Source organism: Vipera ursinii, assembly GCF_947247035.1.
Source record: "Vipera ursinii genome assembly, chromosome: 1".
Taxonomy (NCBI): domain Eukaryota; kingdom Metazoa; phylum Chordata; class Lepidosauria; order Squamata; family Viperidae; genus Vipera; species Vipera ursinii.
This window is the reverse complement of record NC_139512.1, coordinates 257,966,935-257,992,317: the sequence shown is the minus strand read 5'-3', so window position 1 is coordinate 257,992,317 and position 25,383 is coordinate 257,966,935. Positions and strand designations below refer to the sequence as shown.

At 39.8% G+C, this 25,383-nt stretch overlaps 1 protein-coding gene across 1 annotated transcript in view; it reads right to left on the bottom strand.

Annotated features, from left to right (window-relative positions):
* Positions 1 to 25,383, bottom strand: part of SLC35F1 (solute carrier family 35 member F1) — a gene marked incomplete at its 5' end in the record, with an annotated part of 233,651 nt that overhangs the window by 43,991 nt on the left and 164,277 nt on the right. The window contains one exon of the mRNA XM_083355627.1: positions 10,745 to 10,872. Within this exon, the coding sequence (XP_083211753.1) occupies positions 10,745 to 10,872 (128 nt within the window). The remainder of the gene's footprint in view (positions 1 to 10,744; positions 10,873 to 25,383) is intronic.

The following is a 25,383-nucleotide window of genomic DNA, read 5'->3' as shown; positions in this document are numbered from 1 at the left end:
GAGTAGATTTTAGTGGGATATTGTTATTGGTACTTTGATTGTAGTTATGTTAAAGGGGAGTTAAAGCACATTATGAATTTGGTTAATTGTATATTTGCATAATTTTTATTTAGAATATGATTATTATAACTATAATCCTGTATTTAGCTCTGGGAAGTGGGGGGGGAAGTGGGGGGTTTTGGGGTGGGGGGGATTTGGGGGTAAAACTTTGTTTTTTTAAAACTTTTCAATAAAAAAAAGAAAAAGAAAAAAAGCCCTGCCTAAGATATTTGATAATGTACTGATTGGGAAGAAAGCCAAATGCACAGGTTACCATTTTTTTCATCCAATCTGCTTCACAAGGGGGCACAAATAAGTGAAGAAATTAACTTTCCTTCCTAAAATAAAAGTTATTTTAGCACATCAGTTGCAATGAAGATTCCACACATTCACTTTGAAAAAAATTGATAGTTAAAATTCAGCCCATTGGCAACGGCAGAACATGCTCAGTAGATGCTGCTCCATACAATGCAGAAGAAAATCTATCTAAAAAAGCAATGCATAATTCATAACATTTTAAAAAGAAACCCAGTAATGTGGAATACGAAAGTGAAAAGCCAGAAAATAGTTTGTATATAGGAAGAAAGACCTGAACATTTTGCGAGATATATGTGGGAGAGAGAGTTTTGTCCAAGTGAAAAGCAAGATTTCTAACTGTACTTAGAATATATTGCTTGAGTTATTGCTATTGAATGTTCAGATCCAGCGAACAGCAGTAGGAACGAATTTGGAAACAGCATGCAGGCATGTGCAAAGTAGCAAGCATATGCAGAAGCCTTTTCCTGAAATACCAAAGAACTGACTAACTAAAATGTAAAATAGTTTATAAATTCTTTCATCTCTTTTAAAAGTCACTGAAATGGCCATGTATACTCAAGTGGCTATTTTCTCTGACTTATACTAGAATACACCAAATCTCCAACAGTCTACAGGATGGGAAGACAGATGTTCCTGGAGTTTTTAATTTCACAGAGCTTGCTTACTGATTTGATTATGACATTTCTGTCTTAATTTAAACAGTAGATAGAAGGCGGAATACACTACAGTAGATACATAGGTCATAACAACAGGAGGGACATGAAATGTTGGAAGTTTATCATGCTGTTCCCTTTTTTCCTGCATACCTGAGTTATTATTAGACTTGCAGGAGTTCTTAGGCGTTGCCTTTTCTGTTTCTAACAGATTCCAGCTCTCCGTGGATGAGGGCTCATATCACCAAATGTTTTTCTCTATAAAGAAAAGATCTTTCACACCATATGGAAGTGTGAAAGGAAAAGAGAAGAATAGATTCCTTTTTCTGACCAATGTATCTATTTATCAATTTTAGGACAGACAACCAGATAGATAAATCATTACCTCTATTCTGAAATGTATCAACTAGATAAAAATTAGACTTCAGGGAAACTTTGGATTCATATATGCAACTGTTTTGGACAGTAGATATTTGGAATTTAATAGTATATCATAGAAGCTATGGCTAGACGGTGTTAAAGAGCAGCTTCCCAATTCTAAAATGGCCAATCAAAAAATTAAAAGGGGAAGGGGGACAGGCAGTTCTGAGTAGTTCTGCTTTCTCCCTGTTGCTTGTCACCTTCTTGCCACTTTCTCCCACTAATGGACAAATCATTTCCTTAACTTTTTTCTTGTTTTTTACATGTTGAAAGAAGCTTTTTGTGTTATTTTTGACTTTTGTTGCAAGCCTTAGTTCATTTTGAGCCTTAGCTTTCCTCACTTCAACTTTGCAGACTCAGGCTATTTGCTGATATTCTGTCTTAGTTATGTGCCCCTCTTTCCACTTTTTATACTTGTCCTTTTTGTCTTTCAGTTCATCAGAGAGTTCTTTATGTAGCCATGCTGATTTCTTTTGAGAGCTGTTATTTTTCTTCTTTGTTGGTATTGTGCTACACTGGGCTTTTATAATCTCACTTTACAAAATTTCCCAACCTCTTATCTCAATGGAGGAAAGGCAGTATAGAGCTCCCACTAAAAAACTTTTGCTTATCAACCTTCACGGGTTATGATCTGCTTTATAAATTCAAATAATCCTAAACTTTGATAAGAAGGAATTGTGGATTTAATCTCTGATGCTCTTTGCATTGTGGATTTATCTATGAAACTGATATAGTTAAGTAGTTCCTTCACACTGTCTTCAGTGGAACAAAGTTTCTTCTAAACAGATGAGGATAAGAATTGGTGGGTGAGGGTTGAACTTTCTTTTTTTCTTTTTTGAGAAGGATGGGGCTATCAGGAAGGACAGGATAATGTAGGTGGGAGCATTTCACAAATATGTGAATAAACCCAAGAATGTCTTCACACATATATAAAGCTTACCCTACCCTATCATTTTTTATGTGTATTCCACATTCAGAGCACTAGAAACAATGCTTAATTATTTTGACAAGAGTGATCAGAATTAACAAAAGAAGGGTTTGTAGGCCTCAAACTGAAACCCTTTCTCTGGGAAAAAACATAAAAAACAGGGTAGGAAAGGAAAAGTTGACAATTTTCTTATTTTTATCAGGCAGACATCTGGAACACTCTGCCAAACTATTTTAGAAAAACAGGATTTTAACTGCATCATGGGTTAAAGGATTGCTGACTTCACAGACATCAAAAGATTTCAGGCAATATGAATCAGAAAGGTTCAAAAAAATGCAATGACATTATAATTGTCAACTGATACCATAGTTCTTAGCTGTTGTCATGTAATCTGTGTCTGCATAACCAACTATCTTCCCCTCCCTTTCTTCACTGTATAGCAATTTATTTATTTAGAATATGGAACATCATACATGGACTAACCATGTATGTTAACATTAGTAAAACACAATAAAATATAAATATTAAAAAGATCTGTGTTAAAATACCATTGTCTAGGCCAGGGGTAGGCAACCTCGGCTCTTTTATGACTCCTGGACTTCAACTCCCAGAATTCCTGAGCTAGCTTGACTGGCTCAGAAATTCTGGGAGTTGAAGTCCATGAGTCATAAAAGAGCTGAGGTTGCCTACCCCTGGTCTAGGCCATCTAATCATTGAAATGCAGCAATGTTTATATTTTAAAAAATCAGATACTGGACTCAGCTCACATGGAAAAAAAAACCCGCCAGTAATTTAAATCCTAAATCAAGCTACCAATTCTATGCATCTGATGAACTGATCTCAGGATGACAAAAGCTTCTGTCTTTAATAAAACATGTTAGATGGAGAAAATGCTAACAAACTCCTCCTGATTTTTTTTCCCAATCGAAGCAGAATTATTCTTTCAAAAGTCTATTTAGGTTTTATATTAATTCTGTTAATACTGTATGCAAAATGAAAAGCACAACAAAGAAAAATGGGCAAAAGACAAAAATTATATAATACAATAGTATATCCTGAAGAGAAGTAGATAAATGGTTTGGTCATGTGTTATCTTAAGACAGACATGTCAAACACAAGGCCCGGGGGCCAGATCCGGCCCGCAAAGTGGTTTCATGTGGCCCGTGAAGCCATCCTGGGAACAGTGAGGGAACGGCCCCCACTGCCTTGGCCCTGGCCCAGAGACCCTCCTTCTGCCAGAGACCCTTAGATCTGTCCCGCTCCTGCCCGGGCCCCCATAGGCACCCTTGATGCGAACGATGTAGAGCTGGCCACGCCCACCCAGTAGGCCATACGCACTCTAGCCATGCCCACGCAGTAGGCCACACCCACCCGGCCCCGAGGGTAACCGCAATGCTGATGCGGCCCTCAATGAAATTGAGTTTGACACCCCTGTCTTAAGAGTTATACTATTTTTAAAATGATTTCTTCCTAATCTGTGACTCTTATTATAATGTGTGTGTGCATGCATATATACATACAGACAGACAAATACAGATTCAAAATCCTTGAATTTTCTTTCATAAGCATATTAGTTTGATTTTACTGTTTGATTTGAGAAGACAATACAGTAATTTATCAAGTCTTTTTCTACACTCAATACCTGTTACATGATACAATGAATAGTTTACATGAAATCCATAAACATTTTTAAGATACAATTTAACAATAGCTTTAAAGAGTTGAACATGTAGTCCAAAGTTCCCTAACGTTCTTTCTCAAATGTTTTTGTTTAGATATTGTTATTATTTTTTCCCCATGACTTATATGCAGTAATACAATCAGAAATATATTTGTACTTAAAAAGCATTCCAAACAACTATTAAGTTTGCAGTGTGTTTATTAAACAAATGGTTCTTTAAAAGTTCCATTTGTTTTATAAAAACCTTGTCCTTGAATAAAATGTATTTAAGTGCAGTACTGAAACAATAGAACAACTTTTCTTATAATAATTGATAAGGTTACTGGAGCACAGCTGGATCTTACAGCAGAGTCCCATCTGTTCAACTAAGGATCAAGGACTAATAAATTAAGTTGGCATGTAAAGTTGAAAAAAAGTATAATCTTGTTAAGGATTTAAAAGAAAGCGTTTGGACCTAATTTAAATTCCAACATATAATCTTGTAGTACTTTGCATGCATGAGAATTAAATTTAGCTGGAATGGTAATATGCTGTAACTAAGAAATCAAATATAATTAAAATGTTCAGCTATAATTTACCTGTCTGGATCTAAATTTAAAAAAATATCCAAATCACCTATTAAAAACTTCTGGATGGTTCTTCCCAAAGATCATTCAGAGGTTGGTCTCTGAAGCTGGGATGACTTTGTCTGAAAAGGTAAATGCAGATACTTGGGATCTGATTCATATTTATGATGGTTACAGTGTCCTGAGGGGTCACGTGATCACCTTCTGTGACCTTCTGACAAGCAAAGTCAATGGGGAAGCCCGATTCACTTAACAACCATGTTACTAACTTAACAACTTCACTGATCCGTTTAACAACTGTGACAAGAAAAGTCGTAAAATGGGGCAAAACTCACTTAACAAATGTTTCACTTACCAACAGAAATGTGATCGTAAGTCGAGGACTACCTATTTTCTTTGCTACTTCTTGGTATGAATCAAAAATAAATTCAGACTTGCCTCCTCTTCAGTTTTCTCTCATGGCCGTAGTGTTCCTTGTTTTCTCTATGTTCTCAAATCTGAACCCATAATTTCTCACCACAGAGCAGTAATTTAAATAATGGAAAACAAATAGATTTTTCTACTTGCCAATTAAATAATAAAGCAGTCAAAAGATGGGGAGATATCCCATTACAGATCATTAGGTTTATTAATTCACCATTTTTCTATGTCTCATCTTCTTATTTTATTTCAAAACCACAATATCTGAACCTTTATTTATATCTTTACTTTTTCTGAGAACATGGAACTTTAAAATAGAGCTATAATATAGATGAAGGGACTCAGTAAATTTTCCATTGGGAATATCTGAAGACAGAGGTGTAGATTTCTCCTTGAAATAAGAAAGAACTAAGAAACTAAACTAAAAAAGTAATTCATGAACTAAAGGGAAATGTGGGTTAGTGAAGCCTGTAACTGCTGGGTTTGTGAAATTTGAAACTGGCAAAATGTAGTTTATTTTATTGCATTTAATCATTTCATTTCCCCCATTGTTAACACTTATTCTCTTCAAGTAGCTTGAGGTAGTCCGTTTAAGATTTAGCTGGGGTTGGGGACAGAGAGATTAGAAATACTTATATTGTGCCTTTTTTTCTTAGGAATTCAAGATAGCTTAAATAAGAAATAATGGCATATTTTTAAAAACTTAAATGATTAAAACCATTTTTTATTATCAAACTTCTATGTCGCCCATCTCACCAAGGCGACTTTCCAATATAAGCATTCAATATTGAAATACTAAAATGTTAAAACAGTAACAGAGCGTACTAAACTAGTTTACAACGCTAATAACCCAAAGACATATTTTCAAAAGCAAGTCAAAATCTCATACTAAATGCCTTGTTAAAGAGAAATGTTTTGTCCAAATTTAATTGAGTAAAAGTGAAGTGGGAACACTCTTAATTCCAATTAACTCTGGGGCAATGGGATATAAAAGTGTACCTATGGAAGTTATTTCACCAGCAGGCTGATTAGGAATTGATTGATTGGCTGATTATTTAGAATAGAATAGAATAGAATAGAATAGAATAGAATAGAATAGAATAGAATAGAATAGAATAGAATAGAATAGAATAGAATAGAATAGAATAGAATAACAGAGTTGGAAGGGACCTTAGAGGTCTTCTAGTGCAACCCCCTGCTCAGGCAGGAAACCCTATACCACTTCAGACAAATGGTTGTCTAATCTCCTCTTAAAAACTTCCAGTGTTGGAGCATTCACAACTTCTGGAGGCAAGTTTTTCCACTTCTAACTGTTCTAACTGTCAGGAAATTTGCCCTTAATTCTAGGTTGCTTCTTTCCTTGATTAGTTTCTATCTGTTACTTCTTGTCCTGTCCTCAGGCACTTTAGAGAATAGCTTGACTCCCTCTTCTTTGGGGCAACCCCTGAGATATTGGAACACTGCTATCATGTCATCTGTAGTCCTTCTTTTCATTAAAGTAGACATACCCAATTCCAGCAACTGTTCTTTATATGTTTTAGCCTCCAGTCCCTTGATCATCTTTGTTGCTCTTCTCTGCACTCTTTCTAAAGTCTCAACATCTTTTTTATAATATTTAGCTATATTCTAAGCAATTCTGGACTTTAAAAGTCATAGTCATGAAATCCAGTTGTTAGAAAAGATCCCATTTAATATCTTAAGGAAAAGCTTTATTATTAAGAATACGTTTGATCCTGGATGGACCAGAGACAATAATTGCTGTGACTTATGGTAGAACAGAACCCACTGTGAACTTTCTGCGAGTGAAATACAATAAATAGACTTTTAACAGAGGGCTTAGAAGTTTAATTTAGCTGTTAACTATGTTTTAATATATTAGACAGATGTTAGGCTAAATGGGTTGGGTAAATAGTATTATAGAAATGTATAAATTGTGTGCCTGCTTTGCAAGTGGGGGAGGAGTCATTATCTTTGAAATACTTTTATTAATATTCAGCTGGGAGGGCAATTTATGTATATGTTAATTTTGATTTGTTTATGCACTTTTTTGGTATAGTCTTGTTTAGCTTTGCTTTTGTTTTTGTATTTTTTTGGAGTATTTTAATGTTTTGAATAAAATAAAAAATGATTTTTAAAAAAAAAACCATCATAGTCATGTTAAATCTTACCTATAAATACAGTAGGAAGCAGCAGAATAGCCATTTGAAGAACAGGCCCAAAACAGCATTATTCTATTACAGGCTGGACATAATAGTTTCAACATAGTCTTTAAAGATTGTCCAATGTAAACTACATTGTCATAATCCAATGTGATATTACTAAGGTATTTGTTACACAGACTTTTGAGGATAATTTCCAATGAATATAGATGGGACTGCATTATGAGTAGGGCAAATAATTCTTAGCAAGCATCCAAGATTAATGTCAGGTTTCAGAAGATATCCAAATTACAAGCTTATGTTTTCAAGGCAAATAATGTCCCATTGCACACAACTTAAATGCCTATTATAGCCTTATTAAGACTGCTTATTTCTTGACTGGATTAAATTTCAATTTATTATGACCCAATTAATTCAACATCCCAACAATGATTTAGTTAACCTCCCTTGAATGGAATGGAAAAGAAAGATGTAGTTGAATATTATTTCATATTGATTACATTATATCTTCAAACCTCAAATGATTTCCCCTACATATAAATATTAAATATTATGAAAAAGAAACATAATTCTGAGGAACACCATCATCTAAACCCTAAATTAAGGCAAGTCTTTCCGCACCACTTTCCAAAAGCAATTATCCCAGAAAAATTAAGTCCCCATGCCCTTCAATTTTATCTCTGTAATTTTATTAAGGACACCATGGTTAACAGCTATTAATTAGGTCCAGCAGAGTCAATAGCGACTTGCTTTCTCTATTGAATTCTCGGATTAGTTCATTTATCGAGGCAGCCAAAATCATTAAAGTTTCTCAACCAGGTCTAAAGCCAGACTGAACTATATCTAGATTATCCTTTCTTTTAAGGATAAAAACAACCTAATCTATTTAGAGTGGAGAAGTCATCACAGATACCAGCACCCAACTCAAATTAAAGTATTATAGATTACTCAGAAATTCTATCAGGATCAAAAAACTAAAAGGGGGTATTTTTCCAAAAATAATTTCACCATAGAATCCACCTCAAATGAAGGAACTACCTCCTGGTCAAAGGGCAAATGTATATGTATTGTCAGCTAGGCAATGTCGGCTGGCGACCCCCAGGGGGAGGGCCTTCTCTGTGGGAGCGCCAGCCCTATGGAATCAGCTCCCCCCTGAGCTTCGGATGGCCCAAAATCTCCAATCCTTTTGCCGCGGCCTCAAAACACTCCTTTTCCACCAGGCTGACCTGGACTGACAGGCATTTTAATTAATTATATTTGGAATTTTTAATTTATCTTTAGTTTTTAATTTTAATTTATTGCACAGATGATTTTAATTTTATTTTTATCTTGATTTCTGTACTTATTATATGTTTTGTTGTTAGCCGCCCTGAGTCCTTCGGGAGATAGGGCGGGATATAAATCCCATCAATAAATAAATAAAAAAATATGTAGTTGAGTTCTTTCTGCATGCTTGGGCTTGTACATGTTTAGGCTGTATAAACTGAAACACCAGCACAATATTGCTCTGTTTACAACATCTAACTAAAAATAATACAACCACAAAACAACTTCAGATTTCATGACATATCCTTAAGAAGGCTTAGAGCTATTTCAAATTAAAAACAAAAAAATCATGTGGAATTTCACCTATTTCAGCAATTATTGGCCTTGGCAATCAAACTGGTTTGGATGACTGGATCAAATGAAAGAAATGCTCAGCCACCAGAATGTTACAGCACATGTGAAAGTTTAAGAAGAAAAAAGGAAAAAAATGTTTCTTGAAGACATTGCAACTTTAGCATATTTGTACAGTGCACAAGTTTTACATCATGAAGGAAATGCTTTAAGTAATAAAGGATATACAGTAAATGGTAAAGCTGATTATTCACTGTGCTGTTCCCCCACTGGGGCCTCCAGCCAATTGGCAGAGCTACATCTTTAGACCCTTATGAAAGGATAGAGAGGGTTGGGGCCAACCTCACATGGGGGGGCAAGATACTCCAGAGGGCAGGAGCAACAAAAGAGAAGGTCCTCCTGGACCCCACCAGCTGGAATAATTGGGCTGATGGGACCCGCATGATGCCTCCTCAGCCTGTGGAATGGGCCAATCTCAGTGGGGTGAGATAGTTCCTCAAGTAACCTGGATCCATACCATGAAGGGCTTTAAAGGTGATCACCAACACATTGAACTACACCCAGAAGCAGACCGGCAACCAGTGCAGCTCGTGGAGAAATGGTGTTACAGGGGAAGTTCTTGGGGCCCCCCAAACTGTCCACATCACCTTATTCTGCACCAGCTATAGTTTCTGAAGGATCTTCAGAAGTAGAGCACATTACAATAGTCCAACTCTGAGATGACCAGGGACTGAATGACTGAAAATAATTGTGAAAAAAACAGGACCTTGACTGCTTGGCACCAAAACCCAATGCTACAATGCAAAGGGAAGAAAATGGCTGAAGGATGATGTGTCTTGAGTAAAATCCATCACACAAAGCCTTCCCTTGTGGTATGCCACCCAAGCAATTCTATCAGAAGGGACCTGTGAGTTTAAGCCCTTTAGAGAAAATTGGAAATTTCAGCATTGGAAGGCTTTATTACAGCGTGGAGTATCTTATTTTATGTTTCTGACTTGCAGGATACTTTCCATCTGTTTCCTTGCCATGTAATTTAGCTCCCATGAGTACAAAAGTTTTTGATTTTTTTGAAGAATAATATCTACCTAACTATGACTTTAGCTTCCAGTTATTGACTCCTAGTTCTACATGAAATCGGATATGGGGGATGAGATTCAAGGTGCTGGTGATGACCTATAAAGCTCTAAATGGCATGGGTCCAGATTATCTCAGGGAGCACCTGCTGCCAGCATCAACTTCCCATCGTCCTGTGTGCTCCCACAGGGAGGGCCTCCTCAGGGTCCCGCCGGTCAGGGAATGCCGGCGGGCGATCCCCAGGGGGAGGGCGTTCTCTGTGGGCGTGCCTGCCCTATGGAATCAATTGCCGGTGGAACTCTGGATCGCCCCCGACCTTCGTTCATTTCGCCGGGACCTAAAAACCTGGCTTTTTGAGTTAGCTGGCCTGGACTGAGGGGTTTTAAGGTTTTTAAATTCTAATTTTAAATTTTGGGGCTATTGATTTAATTTTATTTTAATTTTTATATTGTATTGTTTTAATTTTGCCCTGTAAACTGCCCTGAGTCCTTTGGGAAAAGGGCGGTATATAAATTGAATTAAATAAATAAATAATAACCTTCTTTTCACATTTCCTAACATGTTTTTAATCCTTTTATGGAAGGCTGAACAGAATTATCACTGCTTTTTAACTTATTTGAAACTCCTAGCTTCATCTTAGCCAGTGTAATAAACAAAGCTAAGAAGGGCTTTATGGAATCCATATAAGCAATTACCATATACCATGCCTGGCATAAATGTTAAGATCCATTCTCTCCTTTGAGACAACATATAGAGGAAATAGGATGGCAATCTTAGGAAGGAAGGAAAGTATGGACCTCTTACTGTGAATCTAGTGTCCTTTGATTTTCTGATTAAATGAGAGAAAATAAACTAGTAGAAAATCATACCTGTACACTAGTAAAAGTGGTATACTGATAAGCTTTAACTACCAGGTAATTTGCTTCTATATCTATTATTCCAAGGATCATGTACTTCCACCATCTTCGTTTTAAGATTGCCAATAAATTTTCTTCACCTGCATTGGAATGGGGGGTGGGGGGGAGGAGAAAAAAGAGAGAGAAAGGTTTAAAACACAAGATTTCTTATAGATGTACATGCATATATCAAATTTTACACACACATTGTCTTAAATGCATAGACCATCATTATAACAAAATCACCAACTTATTTTTATTACTATTATTGCCACTGCCCTATTATGACTTGGTTTGTTGGAAGCAAATGTATGACTCAAGGGCCATTTGATTATTTTTTTCTTTCATTAACTAATATGACTAAATATATTCCAATTAGCAGTGTAAGGCTTTCATCCTGATTATATCCTTGTTGTGATTCAGGGTCAGCCTGTGGGTTCGGCAGTTGGGTCGGACGACTCAGAGGAGGAGGAGGAGGGGGGTGTTGAACAGCTTGATGAGAGCCCCCAGCCAGGCCCCTCTCATCTGGTCACGACGCAGACCCAGCTGTGTGAGCCTGACAGCGTGGATGAAGATGACCCACAGCTGGCCCTGTTCAAGGAAGGAGGCAGAGAGAAGCCACGCCCTGAACTGTATTTAAGGGGGAATGCGTGGGAGGGCTGGTTTGCTGAAGGCAACCGCTTGAAAAGCTTCTGTTTCTTGGTTCGTGTCTTGTTCTATTTGTTTTTGTAGCAATAAATTTGGCAGGCGTAATTCCAGCCTCTTGCCTTCTTGTAAAAGGGGTTGTCCCTGCCTTTTCTGCAGGGCCGGTAGCAGGCTGGTACAGAACAATCCTGGCATTCTAAACATATTCTAAACATATTGAGATGTAGAGATTTTTTTAAAATCTGCCATTGTTAGGAAGAAAAGGGGAAATAACGGTGGCTACACCAGGGGTTACGCATGTCATCCTGACAGAATTCTGTGGGTAATTTGAGAATTGATACAGGATGCGACACTCAGTTTTTCTACATCCTCACATAGTTCCATTAAGCTTCATAGTCTAAATGAGAATGACCATAACACGCTTTTTCTGTGCATAGTGATGTACAGTGGATTCAAAATATACAATCAGGTTATTGTATGTTGTTTTGAGCATACAAAGGATAATCCTAGGCTTGGTTGCCCTGCAATAAATCAGTCTGTCTTCAACACAGCTTATGTCTAGAATCCTGCTGTGAATTTTGCTCCCAGAAAGACTATCTGGCTGTCTTGCTAGCTGACATGATGGATAATTAAAGGATGCATTTTCATGAGGGAGCAGCTTCCTAAAAATAAAGTAGCCTCTTAAAAATAATGTAATAATTTCAAAATCTATGCTCAAGAGTTATTATGGCAAGTATTCTAATACACAGTTGCTATACACACATCTCTTGAAAGTGCAGATCTAATACTACTGATTCTATGCATCCATGAACACCAAATGGCCGTCAAAAGGCATGGTGAAAATTCTTTAATTTCACAACATATAGACAAATTTAACCATAGTTTCAATTGGGAAAAGGTGACAATCCTAGACCAGGAAAATGCCAGGGAATTTCTAGAAGCCTTGTACTCTGACAAATCTGCCATCAATAGATACATAGACATTAACAACATCTACAGACTATGCAAAAGAGACAATCATCCAGCCCAAAAGAAGAAGACTCCAGCATCAATCAGCACACCAGTAATCAGCACTCAGATCAGCATAGATTAACTCCAAAGTTACCTTCAGACCAACAGTCAAGTAAGCAATCAAGAAACTGCCACAAAGCCATTAGTAAACAGCCCAACAAAGAATCCCTAAGATGACCCCCATCCACACAGACAGGCAAGACACCAGAATATAAACAGACCCCAAACAGCACTCCTTACTAGCACCTTACATAGTTAGGGTATTGAAACGTCTGTAAGAAAACAAGCAAGCTCAGAGACCACCAAGGACCCCTCGCTACTGATTGTTCAGTGCATCATGACCTACAAAGGGGTACCAGGATGCAGATAGAGTCCAGGATTTATTCAACATCCCCTCTCTTATTAATTTATCTGAGGTCCTTTACTTCTGCTGTATTTCCCAGCTATGAATTCCCAAAGGTTGAACTCTACCTTGGGAGGATGCAACTAGCTAGGTGCTAGGCTCTGTCTATAATAGGTTTTGTGTGAATAATTCTCGTGTTATAAAAACCTCTTTAACAATTACTGCTCAGGGCAAATTCTCAGTCTCAGATTTGTTCGTGTATATACTCAGGATATTCTGATATCCAATGCAAACATGCCTGAGATTTGACCCCACAGATTTAATACCTTCTTCTCTTTATTTGTAGGAGGAGGAACTTTTGAGGGCAGATCAACATGCATTTTTATTAACCTAATGAAAATGTAATATTAGTTTGAATCAATCCAGGGTGACCCGAAGCTCCATTTTCAGTGGGCAGGATCCAAATTAATAGTCAGTGACATTCCAAAGTATTGGAAAAATGGGATGGGATCCCCCTTCCTTATGGAGCACATATGATCTGCCAGGGAGATGATCCCTTGATTTTCCAGTACAGTGGCTACAGAGTTACGAGAAAAACAGAGAAAAGCATCTTTCTATTTGTTTTTTCAACAGCTAATAAAGGAAACTTTTTATTACAAAGGAGAGAATATTGATCTAAGTGTATTGTGTGCAAATTGGCAGTATATGCTGGCATGATTTATACTGTACACAACTTCTAGTTTTAATTACTGCATGTGGGATAGTGCCAACAGAATGCCCAAAATAGATTTAATTACTCTATATAGTAGCCTGCAAGAAAAAAAGCACAGCTTTAGTTAGAACATATTAACCGCAGACTAATGGGAAACATTATTAAAAAAATGTATTCCTCTGCAGGGCAAATAAAACATTTAGAATTTGTTACAAGCATGGAATTTTATGGAAAGTAGAAAGTCCCAAAAATTCAGATAACTTTGGAATAGGAAATACCATCCCCCAAAAGGAAGTGAGTTTCACATTTCTTGTAGTATCAATCTTCTAGTTCTTTTTTTTAATTTTGAAGTTCCAAATAATAAGACAGAGAAGGCAAATAAAAAGCATAAATTTTCTGCACAACCACCATACTGACATTTCCTAAAGGAAAAAGCAGATTATTGTTAAAAATATAGTTCAAGGAAGCAAAAAATGATTAATCCACTATTAATCCACTATTAATCCACTATTAATCCACCATTAATCCAGACAAGTAGGGAATACTTTGGGGGTCTGTACTATTTTAAATCAGAGGAACCCAACTTTTGGTGCACCAGGGACCAGTTCTGTGGAGAAAGGGTTTTCCACGGACCGGAGAATGCGTTGTTTTGTGTGCTGCCTGCATCCCACCGATGGGGCTTTGCTTGTTTGTGCAGACTGGTTGCTGGCATGCCACGGCCTGGTACCAGTCCATGGACTGAGGGTTGAGGACCCCTGCTGTTGTGTAGTGAGTTTGTTGCGCAGGAATGGAGACAAGGCAAGTGAGTTCAGCAATGGTCATGTTTATTTGCTTGCAGGATCGGAACTGAGGAACTGAGCTGCAGCCTGCAGCAATTTATAGCCTGGCCTCTAGGTGGCAGCCAATAGGTTAAAGCAACCCATTGCCGCCTAGGGGCAGCCAATAGCAGCACCGGAGACGGGGTGTCTGAGTTGCTGAGAGCTGTTAGCTAGCTCCAGCTTACCACGTGGTGTTACACTTTAAGCCCAATACATAACACCCCTCCCCTCTTAGAACAAACAACATCATAGCAACAATAAGCATAACAATGCAACTTACAATATTTAACACCAGTATGAATGTGCTCCCATTATCAGTACAATAAGACAATTAACAACATTATAGCTCCATCATTGTTTCAGTACTATATCAAAGTCAACCATTTAACACAAGTACATACAACATTATAATTCTTTATTTTACTATGTAATCTGCTAAATAAGCAGGAGGCTTGCATGCCCTTGTAGAATGCCTCAGGGGTTCAGTCACTTTCTGGTCTACCAGCTTACCCACCAGGCCGAGCAGACCAGTGTCCTTTGATGCACTTGAGCCAGAAGGATTTGGTGCTCTCTGGCTAGCCTCTCTAGGATGGCCCACCCCAGAGTCAACTTGTTCAGCAGAGTTAGCACAGCGGCTGTGGAAATCAGGTTGGCTTGCTCTGTCAGGGGATCCATGTTGCACTTCCGGACCCCCTCCTCTATGGCCAACTCCTCATTGCTTGTGGTGTGATAGTCTTCTGAGTCTATGCAAGGGCTGGCTTGGTTGCCAGTTTGGGGACCTTGGGAGGGACTTATGATGCAGTCCTCGCTTAGTGGCCGTTCCGGAAATTGCTTTCTAAGTTGATCAATATGGCGTCTGACAACTTGCCCTCCCTCCAGCCCCACTTCATAAGAGAGGGGACCAGATGATTTAGTTATTTTTCCAGGAACCCACAAATTCCCATGCCCATAGTTCCTAGCCCACGCCCCATCACCCACTTGCAGCCCCCTTGGGGTTTTTGGTCGAGAGTCTTCTGCTGCCACTCTATCTGGATGCAATCTGTCCAGTTTCATGATCAGGCGTCTCCCTCAACATAGTTCTACAGGGGTCTTCTCAGTGGCAGTGCAGGGCATGGAATGCTGGCAAAGTAAAAAATCTGCCAGTCTGTGATGCCAGTCTCCAGTTACCATGCGTTTCAATGACTCCTTTGTGGTCCTTACCATACGTTCAGCTTGACTGTTACTGGACAGATGAAAGGGGGCAGACGTTGCGTGTCTGATGAGGTTTGCCCTTAGGAAAGCCTGAAATTCAGCAGCAGTGAATTGAGCCCCATTGTCTGAAACTAGGACATCTGGCAGCCCATGTGTGGCAAAGAGTTTTTTCAGCACCTGGATGGTCCTAGCAGTAGTCATGTTTGCAACTAGGATTACTTCAAGCCATTTAGAATGGCTGTCTACCACTATGAGGAAGAGCTGTCCCTGAAAGGGCCCAGCGAAGTCTATGTGAATTCTAGACCAGGGAGTGTGCATTTCCTCCCACCTGTGAACTGGAGCCTGTGGCATTTCAGGCCTTGATTGCTGGCATGTACCTGTGCCTCAGTGGCCTTGTCTAGGCCTGGCCACCAAAGGTAACTTCTTGCTAAAGCTTTCATTCTGACAATGCCTGGATGGCCTTCATGTAGTGACTGTAAAACTCTATCTCTCAGTGAACTGGGAATTATGACCGTTCCCCCATAGAATGCAACCCTTGTGAGCTGATAGCTCATGTCTTCTAACAAAGTAACTCTGGAACTCAGAGCCTGGGCTTTTATCTAACCACCCTGTGTGCACCCATGAAAGCACTCTACTAAGTGTTTTATCAGTAGCTGTTTCTGCAGCTATGTCCCCAGTGTGGAAGGGAAATTCAGGCAAGTCCTGAATGGACAGAATTCTGGCTGCTGGGGCCAGGTCTGGTTCTGTTAGTGGCAGTGGGAGTCTGCTTAGGCCATCAGCATGGCCTTTCTTTGCCAGGTTTGTGAACCAGCTTAAACGTGTAGGCTGATAGAAAAATAGACCATCTCAACATTCTTGGGGAAAGTATGTGGGGTGTTTGTTTGTCTGTTGTAAAAAGTCCCAGTAGTGGTTTGTGGTCTGTGAAGACCGTGAAGTCCCTGCCATACAAATAGTCATGGAATTTTTAAATTCCTGCTACAATGGCTAAGGCCTCTTTGTCAATTTGAGCGTAGTTAGGCTCAGCAGAGGACAATGTCCTTGAATAAAATGCAATAGGGACTTGTGTTCCATTCTTCTCTAAATGACTCAAGACTGCCCCCACCCAATAAGGGGATGCATCACATGCTAAACAAACTGGTTTAGACTCCGTAAAATGAGTTACAGTAGATTTAACTGACAACAGTGCCATTTCCATGGAGGTTTTTTTTTATCTAAGATCCTGTGAAGGGGCTTTGCCAATGCGGCCTTGTTAGGCAGGAATGCATGGTAGAAGTTGAGGAGGCCCAAGAAAGCTTGTAGCTCTCCTTTGGTTTTAGGGCTAGGTGCCAATCGAATGGCCTTCACTTTGGATTCAGCAGGGTGAATACCGTTAGCATCAATGCAAAATTCCAGAAATTCAGTTGAAGAAACCCCAATACTACATTTACTCTTTTTTAATTTGAGGCCTGCTTCATGCAGCCTCTGTAGGACAGCTCTGAGCCTCCTAGCTAACGCCTCTGTGGATTCTCCAGCAATAAGTACATCATCAAAATAAGGGGAAACACCCGGAATGCCTTTAAGTGTGCATTCCATGATTTCCTGGAAAATGCCTGGAGCAACATTAACCCCAAATTGTAAATGCTTCACTTTGAAAGCCCCCCTATGAGTCATGATCATCTGGGCTGAGGCTGTGGCCTCATCAACCGGCAGTTGCTGATAGGCCTGTGCCAAATCTAACTTTGCAAAAATAGTGCCCCCTTGCAAATATGCCAAGATGTGGTTCACCACTGGAACAGGGTATGCATGTTGCTTAAGGGCTTTGTTAATTGTGCATTTATAGTCTGCACATATTCTAATTTCTCTGTTGGTCTTAAGTGGTGTGACTATAGGAGTTTCCCACTCCCCACCATCAACTGGTTGTAAAACGCCCTGTTCTACAAGCTTGTCTATTTCTGTGTCAATTTTATGTTTGAGGGCAAAGGGGACCCTTTGAGGCTTAATCCTAATGGGGACCACACTGGGATCTAGCTTGAATGATATAGGTGGGCCTGTGTATGTTCCTAGGGCTGAATCAAATACGTCTGCAAAGTCCTCGCAAACTGACGTTAGATTCACAGCTTGTGTCCGGTTGATACTGGTTACTTGGATGCCCAATGCATCAAACCAATCAAGTCCTATTAGGCTCGTTCTCTGGCCCCCTACTACTATGACATCCAGGTGCCCATAAAACCCTTTAAATTTTACGGCCAAGGTGGCTTCACCCTTGACTGAGACTTTAGCATTTTGAAAATCAGTTAAAATTATGTTGGAGGGCCTTAGCTTGGCCCATTTTCTACTGCGACTGCACACAAAATTAAATGTGTCCAGAGAAATAATGGAGACAGCTGAGCCTGTGCCCAACTCCATTTTACAGGGGGATGCCTTGTAGCTCCACCTGAAGTTTAAATTTGGGTCTGAGGGGCGTTGGGCCCCAGTACGGCATACAGTTCTGTGGCTTGCACAAAACCCCACACTAAACGGCTCCTGGGCCCCGGTACCTCTCCTGGTCAGATCATCCGACTGGCGCTTCGGAGGCCAGTTGCTCTGGTGAGCTCTGCAAACTGCTGCGATGTGGCCAGTTTTGGCACAGGCCCTGCACGTGGCTGACTGGAATCTGCAATCTGGACATTGGTGGCTGCCGCCACAACCTTTACATCTAGGTAAGAGAGCTGCCTTGTAAGGAGTCTCTTGTTGCATGCTGCTGCGGTGCTGCGTGTCGGGCTGTTTGTATAGCCTGTCGACTTCGGCATCTTCTTCATCTGATGATTCCCTTGAGCGTTCAGCATCCTCGTGGTGGACTGTTTCTTCATGTTGCAGTGTTTTGGCAGGCAGGATTGTTTGGACAGCTCCCAGGGCGACTTCATCTGCCATGACTTCGTCCTGGGTTTCAGTGAAGGTCAAATTCGGTCTAGCAAAAAGTTTTTGCTGCAGTGTTCGGTTTCGTAGGCTGCAGATGAGCCGGTCTCGCAGTCGCTCTTCGACGTTACAAAATCTACACAGGCTGTGATGTATTCTGACATGGTCTTGCCGGGCTGCTGCATTCATTGTTTGAAGGTGTAGCACCAAGCAATCACCGCATCTTTGGCTGGAAGTGTTCTCCGAGCTTCTTCTTAAGTTCAGCATAGGAGACTGTCTCCAGCGGCGTTGGCACAAACAGGTTTTCAACCAGATCAAATGTTGCTGGGCCACACACAGAGAGCAGCGTGGCAGCCTTCAGTCCATCTTCTGCAACCTGGTTCGCCCGGAGGTAGTTTTTGACCTGGGACAGGTAGGATGGCCACCCTTCTGGTCGCTTAATGTCAAACTCTCACAGCCTTCTGACCTTGGGCATTTTTCTGGTTTTTTTGGCTGGTTCCTGCATCTTCTGATCCTGCTTCTCTGATGCCCAGGGACTGATCCACTGAGCGCGTGTTCACTAGCGTGTCTGGCTAGCCAACCGAAGGGGGGGGAAAATGCCTTTTCCCACCAGACGTGCACTTCCTCTCCCCTAGTGACCTTCAGCTCTTTCGGAGAAGCAGGATCCCATCCTCGTCACCAGTGTTGTGTAGTGAGTTCATTGTGCAGGAATGGAGACGAGGCAATGGTCATGTTTATTTGCTTGCAGGATCTGAACTGAGGAACTGAGCTGCAGCCTGCAGCAATTTACAGGCTGGCCCCTAGGCAGCAACCAATAGGTTTAAAGCAACCCATTGCCACCTAGGGGCAGCCAATAGCAGCACCGGAGACTGGGTGTCTGAGTTGCTGGGAGCCATTAGCTAGCTCCAGCTTACCATGTGGTGTTACACTTAAGCCCAATACATAACACCTGCCTAAAATGATCTTTTCCAAACCTCTGAATTTCATTACTGGTTAGGTCCAAAGCCAAAAGTGGCTAGGCTATGAGTGTGATACTTATTTTTGGTTAGCAAGTCCTGAGGAGGGACATTTGCACCCAGACATTCTCCATCATTTCAAAATGGACTGAACTAAAAGTGTGTGCTGCTAAATTATTAAGTGGGGGGAGACTTTCCAGCCATAGACAGTGAAGAGGAGGCTGCGATCTTGGTGGGGCTGAAAAAGAGACAACCTGTTTATCTTGCTTTTTTTCCCCCTGCGGTTTCTCTGGGATTAAGTTAGTCAAGAGAGATAAGAGTGATTAATGCTATCACTTAGCAATGCTGAAGCCTGACCTCTCTTGATGTTTCTCAATCACCCTCCCACTCAGCATTCCTTATGCAGCAAAGAGGCAGCCTTTGGAGCAGATGTCATAGTTCCTTCAAGTCGTAGATGCCAGCAAGCTGCCATGAATTCATGCAGCTCATTAGCCCTCCCTCTGCATCCTTTTACCACCATCCATGTTCACATCATTTTAATTTTATCAAACTTTCTTTAAAAACAAAAACAAACAATCAAGAAGCTGTAATACTTTTCCCTCTCAATTTATCAATAGGTTCCTGGAAACGTTTCATGTTTGGACTCCAATTTCCTAACATGTACCAATTTTACAGCCAGTTTATATGGAGGAGGTTTAGGTAAAGAGACAGGATTTTTTTTCCTGCTGGGGTGCATGTCTGTTGTAGGTGGGGTTTTGTTTTTTTGCTTTTTGTTTTGAAGGAGAGCATTGCTCAGAAATTGGGAAAGTCAATTCCCCTTCCATTATAAATTAAAAGCCATCATAAATGGGGTAAAAGCTAAAATTATGACAATAACAGAATAGGAAAATGCATTGGTTGTAGAACACATCAAAGTCTTAGGATACAGCGGGGAGAAATTTGTCTCTCTGTGAAGGAGTTTGAGGGAAAGCAGAAAGGTCTACAATTGTAAACTGATCTCTGTGGGGGCAGCTATATGTTGAAGAACTGAGCAGAAGATCTGGACTGCTGGAGTGAGAAAGCTCCTATGTGGGGAGATGGTCTGGGAGGTATAAATGCTTTGCTATGTAAATAACTGGTAGGGGGTGTAGGAAGCTACAGAATGAACAATTAATGTTGAAGAAGTTTGCAATGATTATAATCAAGCATCTCAAAACTATTGTGACATATAGTAGCAATTCTTTCCAAAAAAATTAGAAAACATATACCGGCTGATACAAAAAACAACAACCCCTCAATACTCACTGTTAAGGAATCTTATTTGTGCAGAGGTCTCCTTGTGCTAACAAAGAGTTGCACAGACAAGGAATGGTACTGAGAGTAGAAAAAAGTCACACACAGAAATACACTGAGTTATAAAAACAAAAAGTAGTTTACTTTTGAGGTGGTGTAAGAACAAAAATGCACAGTCAAAAAATAAACAGTCCAGGTCATAAACAATAGCAACAGTCCAAGTAGTAATCCAAATACAAAGTCTTCTTACCGGTCCAGAGGTCAATACACAGTTCAGGTTACAACAGTAGTAAACCAACAGCAGAGCAAAAACAGTAACAGTAGAGATCAGTGAATTCAGAGAGAGAGAGAAGCTACGTTACTAGCTTCCTCTTATGGCCATGAGAACACTTACACACCCATTGGCCAATTAACATCTTAAAGACATAGCGTTATGGTTAATATATTTTCAACCCAACATTGTAGGCTAACACCATATGCCTAACATTCTCCCCTTTGGGTAGAATAATATATAACTCTTACAATCTTATGCACATTCTTTCACAATTAGCATTGTGTTTCACAGCACTTTGTACCTTCGTAAAATGGTCTGCAATATTTACATCAGATGAACAATACTCTAGCTGTATTAATTTATCTTTGACACATTGTCTGACATTTAAATAACGAAGATCAGTATATTTAGATCTTGTTCTTATTGCAGCTTTCCATGATGCCTGTTCCTTTTCAGGATACATCCTGATCTCATCATAGTTAGATGGCTCTACACTAACTTGACATACTATACTAGCTTCATAGCGATCAGGTGGATGTCTGATACACGTTGAACGCCAAGGAATTACAGGGCTTTGAATTTCTGACTCCTTTCCTTCCTCTGACTCTGATTCATCTTTAATCTCCCCTATCTCCTCTTCATCTTTTATAGGAGATGTATTATCATTGCTAGTTACGTTATCAGAGGAGTCCTCAAACACTAGAGGATCAGTATTAACAGTTTCTTGCTCTAACCTATCCCAACCAACGTGCTCAAGGAATTTTGCACTCGCACTATTATATACATTAGTTGTGCCCCATTCCCAGAAACGATAGGATCTATGGTTAGATTCATAACCTACGAAGTATAATTGCCTAGCCCTATGTTGGCCTTTACTCCTGAGTTGTGCAGGAATGTGGACCCAAGCTGGGGTGCCAAATGTGTGCAGGTAATCAAGGTTTGGTCTTCTACCATGCCATATAGTATATGGTATTTTACCAGTAGAAGTATTAACAACTAAATTCAGAACATGGTTTGCACATTTTGCTGCCTCCCCCCACAGTCTATTTGTTAAGCCAGAATCTCTTAACATAGTTCTCATCATGGCTTGTAATGTTTGCCCACGTCTCTCAACAAAAGCATTATGTTGAGGCCTATATGGGGCTGAACGTTTATGCTCAATGCCAGCAGATTCTAACATATCAACAAAACGCTTATTTGTAAATTCAGTACCATTATCAGTAATTATGCACTGAACCTTTCTCTTTGTTTTTCTCTCCACAAACTTCAGCCAGTTTGCAAATTGTTGGAAAGTGTCTGCCTTTGACTTAAGCAGATAACAAAATCCATAACGGGAGTAGTGGTCCAATATACTTAAAATATAACATGATCCTCCTAAACTTGGCTTCATGGGTCCAATTAACTCAGCAAACACAACTTCCAAAGGTACAGTTGTTTTGAAGCTGTTTATCCTGTTTGCCGGACTTGCCTTGCTCTTTTCCTGATTACAGGCATTGCAATTCAAATACTTACTACATGGCTTCAGTTTAATTCCTACTAACTCAACTGTTTTACGTAGTGAGTTAAAGTTTATATGCCCTAATCGCCTATGCAATAAATGTATACATTCATCATGTGGCTTCTTGTTCTCACATATTGAGTTAGCTTTAACTGTACTAACCTGGTTACTTGTGAGAATGAATAAACCATCTTTCAAATTAGCAGTTACACAGGTTCCATTCCTCTCAATAGTGCATTGCTCCCCTCTGAATGTTACTACAAACCCAACCTTAACCAATTCCCTTACAGATAACAGGTTGAATCTTAGTTTAGGTATATATAACATAGGTAACTGTTCATCAATGCATGGACAATAGGAATTACCTTCACCAGAGGCCTTCATCCTCCAACCGTTGGCTAGTGAAACATATTGGTTGCTGTTTTTCATATTAATAAACCTATCCTTCACTTTAGTAATGCTTTGTGAAGCCCCACTATCAACAACCCACAATTCATTGTTTCTGGATGTTGATTCATCAGAAATAGCCAAACCAATGCCCTTTTTAGCTTTTCCACTGCTATTTACATTCTGTTTTCTACCCTTTCTACAGAATTTGGCTATATGCCTTCTAGCCCCACAAGAATAACATTTCTTGACGTTGTAAGCAGTGGTGAATGGCTGCTCCTCTCGTGGCTGTGTCTCTCTCAGCTGGTCTCTGTCACGCCTCCTTCTGGACTCTTCCAGCAGTCTCCCAGTAATGTTAGTCAATGTCAGTTCCTCTCTGGTCAGGACTTCCAAAGAAGAAACATACCCATCATAACTCTCATCCAAAGATGACAGAATAATGTAGACCTGATGCAACTCTGAAAAAATCAGCTCCTTTTCATGAAGCTCTTGAAAAGCTGCCTTCATGTAATTTAAATGGGTCAGCATATCTCCATTCTTCTGCAGACGAGCCCTAAACAGCTTACGTGTAAGGTGTATATGTGCACCCACACTGTCACGAACATAAAGCCTTCGCAAAACAGCCCAACACCTAGCAGCAGACTCCTCACCACGAATATGGACAAGCTGCTGGTCATTCAGTGTTAGTCCAATAATGCAAAGAGCTTTCTCATTGCTTCGTTTAAAGTCGTCTAACTTCTTTGCATCCTCTTCATCATCTGGATCCCAAGCAGTAGTATCTGGTGGGTTATTTACAACAGTCCATAGTCCTTCCTTGCGCAAAAGCAAGCAGCATTTCGTGGACCAGGAAACATAGTTTGTCCCATCCAACCGGGTTATCCAGGAGATGCCTGACAACAGGTCCTGTGCCATCGTACACCAAAAATAACTAACACAAACTCAGCTAGGAATACTGTGTGTACTAACTCTCAGTACAGGCCTGGGCCCATAACCAGTGTTAAGGAATCTTATTTGTGCAGAGGTCTCCTTGTGCTAACAAAGAGTTGCACAGACAAGGAATGGTACTGAGAGTAGAAAAAAGTCACACACAGAAATACACTGAGTTATAAAAACAAAAAGTAGTTTACTTTTGAGGTGGTGTAAGAACAAAAATGCACAGTCAAAAAATAAACAGTCCAGGTCATAAACAATAGCAACAGTCCAAGTAGTAATCCAAATACAAAGTCTTCTTACCGGTCCAGAGGTCAATACACAGTTCAGGTTACAACAGTAGTAAACCAACAGCAGAGCAAAAACAGTAACAGTAGAGATCAGTGAATTCAGAGAGAGAGAGAAGCTACGTTACTAGCTTCCTCTTATGGCCATGAGAACACTTACACACCCATTGGCCAATTAACATCTTAAAGACATAGCGTTATGGTTAATATATTTTCAACCCAACATTGTAGGCTAACACCATATGCCTAACACTCACAATTTATTGGCAAGTTAAAGTTCAGCTTAGGATATGGTGTTATAGTAAATGAAAACGAAAATGTACTGTGGTCTTGTGAACACACATTAACATTTTATAAAGATTTATTGTAATGTTAGCAGCTTAGCTGACTTTTGTTAGCTTCACCAAAGTCTGATGTTCTGGTCATATATATTCATCTCTGTTGTCAGTCTCATCTTCTCTTTCAAAAGACTTTGGATGTAATTGTAGCATGTGAAACATAGTGGAGGAAAGTTAAGTGTTATCAATGTACTACACAAGAACAAGGGTTTTTTGTCTACACTTCATTGACAACTCTTGACATCATTGCCTAGTAGTGTCTAAAGTCAACAGCAGGCACAGGCTGCATTCATCACAGGATAATGAACACTATTGTAAAACAGGTTGCACTGAATTATTCAGAAACTGCAAGCTTCGTGCAAACAGGGATGTTAGCTTCTCTTTTTCTTTTTAGCTCAGAATAGAATACTGTAGGATAAGAATGGGGGAATTACATTCCATTTTGCCTAATTAAGATGACACACTAAATTTAATTTAACAGTTTCCCTTGTGAAGGCAAATTTCTGATTTGCACAAATATGCAGTTTATTTATATTAAACAAGGTTTCGCTGGAATCCAGATTTCTGGTGTATGAAGCTTGGCATCACTGTTATTCCGGAGAGCAATTAAACAAAACCCTGGATTAATGTGATTAGAATCAGAAGCTTCTAAACCCACTTTCATCTAGTTCCTAAAGTTAATAAGGCTTAACCTTTCCCTCTTCTAAATCCCAGTATTGTTAGCTGCTTCAGGGAGAGTTTTTTAAGAAACAGAAGCTGATGAAAACTAAATGTCAATGGGTCAGGTCAAGTTCTTTTTAATGCTAAGGTTATCTAGGGTAAACTTTTGAAGCTGAAGCTCTCTATATTACTGTGAAGAGCCAGAAGTATTTTCTTTCATCAGTAACTTGTATGTTGTTCAATTGCTAAGTTGTGTCTGACTCTTTGCGACCCCATAGAGCAGTGGTGGCAAACTTATGGCATGCATGCCAGACGCGGCACTCAGAGCCCTCTCTGGGGGCACATGCACCGTCATCACAGCCCCGCCTCCCCCCCATGGCCCTCTCACCAGCAACCCCCCCCGGAGGAGAGTCGCC